Source organism: Cinclus cinclus, chromosome 20, assembly GCF_963662255.1.
Source record: "Cinclus cinclus chromosome 20, bCinCin1.1, whole genome shotgun sequence".
NCBI lineage: Eukaryota > Metazoa > Chordata > Aves > Passeriformes > Cinclidae > Cinclus > Cinclus cinclus.
In genome coordinates, this window is record NC_085065.1 from 1935581 (window position 1) to 1943073 (window position 7493).

A 7493-nucleotide genomic window follows, 5' to 3' on the forward strand; every position below is an offset into this window, starting at 1 on the left:
TGATATTTCTGACCAGGCATTGAGGGGTGGAAAGATGAGAAAATGGAATTTTACAATACAGAGGAACTGGAAATGCCTTTAAGTGGAATGAAGCCACTTTGGGAGAACAGCCTTATCTCTTAGGGGCTGCAGTGCTTCAGAGCTGGAATGGATCTTGTGATTGTCCTGATGCTGCCTGGCTGTTCCTCACCCTGCTCTCCACCTGCAGGCTCAGATGAAGGACTACCAGCGGGAGCTGGAAGAGGCCCGAGCATCCAGGGATGAGATCTTTGCCCAGTCCAAAGAGAGTGAGAAGAAGCTCAAAAGTCTTGAAGCAGAAATACTCCAGCTCCAAGAGGTGAGATGGAAATCCAAGAGATTTGTTTTTCTTGTTTAGAGTAAGGCAATGAGAGGGTAAAGAAAAAGTGAAAAGCAGTGTAGTGGACAACTCTGGTTGCCCTGCTCCAGGTCATCAGTGAGTCCTTACAGCTTTGTAGGAGTCTGGACTTCTGGATTGCAGAGAAGCTTTACTGCTGCTTAAACACATTTGAGGCTTCCCTGCAGTGTGCTGGGTGGTTCAGGGGTCTCTGAGAGGTGCAGTGCTCAGTATCAGCACTGAAATGGATAGTTAGGGTTCACTATTTACAGTTCCCTCTCTGGTGCCCCAGTGGACCATTTGTGCATGTGGAGGTTTATCCCTCTGCCCTCTCAGCCCTTCCTGTAATGGCCATGTTTGCCCTCACTGTTGGCAATTTATGTGAGAGCTCCAAGTCTTGCTGCATCTCTCATCTTCCAGTGTCCCTGTGCTACCACAAGGTCAGACACTGCAGTGTCCCTGTGCCTCTCCTGTCTGCTTTAGCTGCAGGGCAGGGCTTGCAGCAGTTGTCCAGACTCGCCACACTCCCCTGGAGCCTTCACAGATAACCTGGCACTGCCTGGAGCTTCTCCAGGTGGACTTGGGTGGCCTTCAGACCTCAGTGTTGCACTTGTTGAGCATTTCATTGTCCTTAGGAAATGCTTGAGTGTCTCTGCCACTTAATGGAGATTTATAATCAGAGGTTCAGTGCTGTGTGTGCTGTTGTGCTGAAGCTTTTTAATTTTTATTCTCTTGTCTTCATGCTGAGAACTCTGTGAGAACCTAAAACATTTAGCACCTACTTTACACTGACTGTCTATCAGAGCATGTGGCATAGTGGCTTCTCCTGCTGCTGAGGGCTTGGGTGTTACTGATCTTGACAGATTTTTTCCCTTGCCTTGTGTGGGGAACATTCCAGAGAGAAGTAACTCCACTGCAGTGCCAGGGCAGGGAGGGAATACCCAGCTGATGTGTCCTGCTGGCTTATCCATTAAAATCCCCAGGGATACCCCAGTTCACAGCATCTCCCAGAAGCAGAGGCTGTTAGGAGGCTGAGCTGTCTGCAGAAGCTGTGGCATTCCTGGGGCTGCACTGACTGTTTCCCACCCTGGCAGGAGTTTGCAGCGTCGGAGCGCGCACGGCGGCACGCGGAGCAGGAGCGCGATGAGCTGGCGGACGAGATCGCCAACAGCGCCTCTGGGAAGTGAGTCCAGGGACAGGAAGGGGCACGATGGAGATCAGGGAAAGGTTCTTCCCTCACCCAGAGGGTGCTGGCACTGCCCAGGCTCCCCAGGGAATGGGCACGGCCCTGAGGCTGCCAGAGCTCCAGGAGAGTTTGGACAGCGCTGCCAGGGATGCTCAGGGTGGGATTGTTGGGGGGTCTGTGCAGGGTCGGGGGTTAGACTGGATGATCCTGGTGAGTCCCTTCCAGCTCAGAAGACTCCCTGATCCTAAGTGGCGTCCCCAGGAGCTCTGTTGGCTCTGGAGACTCCTGACCCCTTCCCCTGTTCAGGTCAGCACTGCTGGACGAGAAGCGCCGGCTGGAGGCTCGGATTGCCCAGCTGGAGGAGGAGCTGGAGGAGGAGCAGAGCAACATGGAGCTGCTCAATGAGCGCTTCCGAAAGACCACGCTGCAGGTGAGCCCAGAGGCAGCTGCTGCTGGGTGTGACATCCACGGAGGCTCTGGTGACACTGAGTGATCCCTGTCCCCTCCCTGCCAGGTGGACACTCTCAACTCAGAGCTGGCCGGCGAGCGCAGCGCTGCCCAGAAGAGCGAGAATGCGCGGCAGCAGCTGGAGAGGCAGAACAAGGAGCTCAAGGCCAAGCTTCAGGAACTGGAGGGCTCTGTCAAGTCCAAATTCAAGGCAACAATTTCTACTCTAGAAGCCAAGATTGCACAGCTTGAAGAACAACTCGAGCAGGAAGCCAAGTAAGGGAAAAAGACCTGGTTGCCTGTGTGGGCCGAATGGCTGAAAGTTCCATGCTGGAAGTTTCTGAAGGGCCTTAGGTTTCTTGTCTGGAGGCTCCTGTTTAGGGGATAAACTTCAGCAGGGCAGCTGTAAAGTAACTGGGGTTGGGCGTTCCAGAATGGGTTTGCTTCCTACCAGCTGGATGAACTCTGCAAGGTGTTGATGTCCCAGAGTCACAGGGTGCTGCAGGAGTTTCCTGGGACAAGGTGAAATGTTCCCTTGAGACCCCTGGTTGCTTGGTTAGAGGAACAGCTTAAGTGGGACAGCTTGAGATAAATCCTGTGCTCTCCAGAAATCTTTCTGCAGTCAGTTATCCATCTGTCCTTGCAATCCTGTCCTCAAAATTAATTTTTTGATTAATTTTTTGATTCCTCCCTGCATTTGCAGGTGGGGCTTGTCCTACCACCACCTCTGTCCTTTCTGTGCTCTGCAGCAGGACTGTGTTACTGGTTAAGCAGAAGCTTTAAAGCTGCTCTGTCCAATCTTGTGAAGGCACCCTCTGAGCCCTCTTTGTCCCATGCTCACATTGCCCTAGGGCTCAGGCTTTGTGCTCTGAGAGCTGCACCCCTGCACCCCAGCCAGCCCCTGGCACATGAATCAGTTCCATTGCTGTGTCTGGCATGTGCAGAGAGCTCTGTCCCAATTCCACCTTCGGGGGGAAGATCTCATGTTCCTAGCCCTCAAGCCCTGGGACAAACGATGGCTTTGGGTTGTTGCAGGGAAAGAGCAGCTGCCAACAAGCTGGTGCGCCGCACGGAGAAGAAGCTGAAGGAGGTTTTCATGCAGGTGGAGGACGAGCGGCGCCACGCGGACCAGTACAAGGAGCAGGTGGGTGGGGGCTCAGTAAAACCTCCTTGGGGTGGGAAGGGTTTGTGAAGAGGAACTGTAATGGAAAGGGAATCTACAGTGGTGATGAAACCAGCAGGGATTTTCCCTGTGTACGTGAGCTCTGCTGGCATGGGCTGTTCCCAGCCTGCTCTCCCAGGGCCAGGAGCTCCACGGTGTTCGGGGCTCCAGGCTGGAACCTGCACGAGGCTGTGCTGGCCCCTGTCGAGGTGCAGCTGCTGGGCTGACCCCGAGTGCTGGGCTGGTTGCAGATGGAGAAGGCCAATGCCAGGATGAAGCAGCTGAAGAGGCAGCTGGAGGAGGCAGAGGAGGAGGCCACGCGCGCCAACGCGTCCCGGCGCAAGCTGCAGCGGGAGCTGGATGATGCTACAGAGGCCAACGAGGGGCTGAGCAGGGAAGTCAGCACCCTCAAAAACAGGCTAAGGTCAGTGCCACTGGATCACTGGAACTGGGATGGCCCACAGACCCTCCCTGGGGCATCATCCCTGGGGAACATCCAGCTGGGAACTGCTGTGATTAGGGAATGGGTCAAACTAGAACCTGGTGATGACAAAAGGAAGCTGCCAGGTACTCCACAGGGATATTCCTGACAGCTCTTGGGTCAAAGTCCTCATTGGCAGGTTCCCTGAGCAGCCATTTCAACCCAGCCGTAGGTAAATGTGACAGAGGAGGTGGCTCAGTTGTGCTTTTCCAGTGGCTGGTATTGATCCTGTTTTTCCTGGCCCTTACTTTTGGGAATGTTGCAGCAGTTTTCTTGAGAGCAGGTCTGTGGGATCCAGTGTGCCAGGGATGGGGGGACACAGCAGGGGTGAGGCTCCTGCAGCCCATGAGCCATACTGAGGGGCACAGACGGGCTCAGCCTTAGAATTTTGTACAGAACCTGCTCTTGTCTGTGCTTGGTGCTCCTGCAGAGACAACTTTTTAACTTACTTGAGACTTGCAAACCTAAGGTGATGGTATAAACTAAGCAGGACTTCCAGACTGCCAGAGGTATTTGAGCTCAGGGTTGTGGCTCCTTGGGGAGGGAGGAGGGTTTGAGACTCCCTGTGGGAAATAATCCCCCTGGGCAGCCTAGGGCTGAACTGCCCCATTCACTGCTTGAGCAGGGAGGGCTGCCAGGATGACCTTTCAGTACCTGAAGGGACTTGGGACAAGGGATGAAGGGACAGAGCACAGGGAATGGTTCCCACTGTCAGAGGGCAGGGCAGGACGGGATATTGGGAATTAGGAATTGTTCCCTGGGAGGGTGGGGAGGGGTTGGGATGGAATTCCCAGAGCAGCTGTGGCTGCCCCTGGATCCCTGGCAGTGCCCAAGGCCAGGTTGGACATTGGGGTTGGAGCAGCCTGGGACAGTGGAAGGTGTCCCTGCCATGGGTGGGGTGGGATGGGCTGAGCTTTAAGATCCCCCCAGCCCAGCCCAAGCCCTGCCGTGCTCCTGGGCTGGCGCGGGACCCTGAGCCAGCGCTGCTCTGCGGTTCGCAGGAGGGGAGGACCCATCACCTTCTCCTCGAGCCGCTCGGGGCGGCGGCAGCTGCACATCGAGGGCGCCTCGCTGGAGCTGTCGGACGACGACGCCGAGAGCAAAGGCAGCGATGTGAACGAGGCTCCGCCCGCCCCCGCCGAGTAGCGCCCGGCCCCGCCTGCATGCACACACCTTGCAGCCCCGGCAGGAGCCCGCAGCGCCTGCCCTGCCCTGCCCTGCCCTGCCCTCGGAACTGCCTTGTGGCCGGAAAGCTGCCTTACGACCCTCGGCATGTGCTACAAGGTTCCTTATCATAGGTCAACCATGTCTTAAGGCTCTCCAGCCTCACCACACTGTACCCTGCTTCAGATATAGGTACAACTGCTTTTTTATATATAGTAAACAACCGGGATCGTCTCTGTTCAGTGCATCTCTTTTCCAGATACTCATTGTAAAGCCATTTTATAAAGCATCATGTGAAGGATGAAACTTTTTTTTATCAATCCAGAAGCGTCATTCCCAGCGGGTGGGTGGCCAGGACAGACCCCTGGCCGTGGCTGTGCATGCCTTGTGTCCAGCAGCATCCTTCAGGCCCGGGCTGGGCGCGGCCGCTCGGATCAGTGAAGACCAAACCGCACCCGTTTCTTTCTTTTCTCCCAATTGGTGTGATCCGCACACAACCCCTGAGTGAACTGTGAAAAACGGCCTTGGGAAGTGTTAGAGGGAAGTGTAGGGATGAGTGAGTAGTGTCCATTTTTATCCTGCAATCCCATTTGAAGTGTTCTCAGCACCTGCTCCATCCGTTCGTGTCCATGCAGTCCAGGCACACCGAGGTGGGTCCCCGTCCCTGCACAGCCCTGAGTGCTCAGAGCCCCCGGGGCCCTGCAGACGCCAGGCTGGGATAATGTGAACACCCCTGGGAAATAAACACACAGCACAGGCAAAACTAATTTATTAATGTGAGGCCGAGCCAGGCCATGGGAGGCTCTGGGACCCCTGTGGGGCCGGGGCTCAGGGCTCCCGCCCTGCATGGATGGATGTTGCCTGCCTACAGTTAACATGCCAGTGGATGTGAATCCTTTTTTTTTTCTGTTGTTTTGTTGGTTTTTTTTTTGTTTGTTTGTTTTTTATTTTGAGCAGTATTACAGTGAGTAGTTAGCGTTCTTTTTGTTTAAATAGCTGAAAACTGACATTACAGAAAGTGCCTTAGACACTACAGTACTAAGACAACGTTACATATATAATTTGCCTATATAACAATGATTTAATGTATTAATTTTGACTGTGCTTCATATCATGTACCTCTCTAGTCCAAGTGGTATTATTGATATTAGTGACAATGAATCAGTGTTAACTAGGAAACTTCCTCTGCCACATGCTCAAAACCCATGGATTTCCCTTTTTGGTTAAAAGCTTTAACATCTGTTGCAAAGGTTTTGTTGTGTGTGTTTGGATATTTTTAATCAAACTGGCTGTTGACCACCAGGCGTCTGACTGCAAATATCTTGTTTTCTTGTATACCCATATTTCTAGACAATGATTTTTGTAAGACAATAAATTTATTCATTATAGATGCGGCCGCCTGCTCTGTTTACTTACTGGAAGAGCTCTCCCGAGGCTGGCATAGACCTTAATAAACGAGATATGACTGGAAGCTGCCTTTTCCCTTCTTCCTGTTTTGTTTAATTGCTTTTTTTCCCCACCCTTTTATTTTGACCTAAATACGGCATCAATGGCTTGGTCCAAGCTGAGCCTTTGCCTTTGAATGCCACGGGCAGGGCCCAGCTGGAGCACAAAGGAACTCTGAGCTCTCCTCCTGCCACTCACTGCTGTGTTACAGCCCCACTCCTGCCTTCAGCAGGGTCTGGGCTCCTGCCTGAGCAGTTACATCCCCTCTTTTGGGGTCTTGGTGTGCAGAACCTGCCCTGGAACCGGGGCTGGGAGCTGCAGGAGCTGGAGTGCAGGGTGGGAGCTTTTGGCTGGGTCTGGAACCAGGGTGGGCCCACGGACAGGTGGGAGGGGAGGGTGGTGAGTGGGTGAAAAACCTGAGGCAGTGAGGACACAGCAGGCACAGGGGCTGGTTGGGGGCTGCTCCCACCCTTTCTATAGGATCTGTGCTTCCAGGGGCCTGGCTTGGGGCTGGAGTCTCCAGCACTGGGGGGCTGCTCTTGGATAGAACCTGGGTCAATCCTGGCACCTTTTCCTCCTTCACTAGAGGAAGAGATGAGGAAGGGCTTTTCCCCCTGTCCCTGTCAGACAGCCATGAGGCTGAGCTGGGGCTGGGAGGGTGACCCCACTGGGCTGGGGGGTGTGAGGGAGGCTCTGGCAGGAGCTGGCAGCAAGTGCAGCCCCAGAGAAACAGGGTGGGCACAGCCCGGGGTGGGCACAGCCCAGGGTGTCCGTGTGGGGGTGGGGTCAGGGCCCAGGGCTGGACACGGGCACAGCCCCAGAGGTGGACACGGGCACAGCCCCAGAGCTGGACAGGGACACAGCCCAGAGCTGGACACGGGCACAGCCCCAGAGGTGGACACGGGCACAATCCCAGGGCTGGACAGGGACACAGTCCCAGAGTTGGACAGGGGCACAGCCCCAGGGCTGGACACGGGCACAATCCCAGGGCTGGACAGGGACACAGCCCCAGAGTTGGACACGGGCACAGCCCCAGGGCTGGACAGGGGCACAGCCCCAGAGTTGGACAGGGACACAGCCCAGAGCTGGACAGGGACACAGCCCCAGGGCTGGACAGGGGCACAGCCCCAGAGTTGGACACGGGCACAGCCCCAGAGCTGGACAGGGGCACAGCCCAGAGCTGGACAGGGGCACAGCCCCAGAGTTGGACACGGGCACAGCCCCAGAGCTGGACAGGGGCACAGCCCAGAGC

At 55.2% G+C, this 7493-nt stretch overlaps 1 protein-coding gene across 3 annotated transcripts in view; it reads left to right on the plus strand.

Moving 5' to 3' along the window:
• Positions 1–4777, plus strand: part of MYH10 (myosin heavy chain 10) — an 83023-nt gene extending 78246 nt beyond the window's left edge. For all 3 annotated transcript variants that reach the window (XM_062506460.1, XM_062506462.1, XM_062506463.1), the window contains 7 exons: positions 209–337; positions 1450–1538; positions 1848–1971; positions 2056–2264; positions 3024–3132; positions 3402–3574; positions 4633–4777. In XM_062506460.1, coding sequence (XP_062362444.1) covers positions 209–337; positions 1450–1538; positions 1848–1971; positions 2056–2264; positions 3024–3132; positions 3402–3574; positions 4633–4777 — 978 coding nt within the window. The remainder of the gene's footprint in view (positions 1–208; positions 338–1449; positions 1539–1847; positions 1972–2055; positions 2265–3023; positions 3133–3401; positions 3575–4632) is intronic.
• Positions 4778–7493: the final 2716 nt, after the last annotated feature.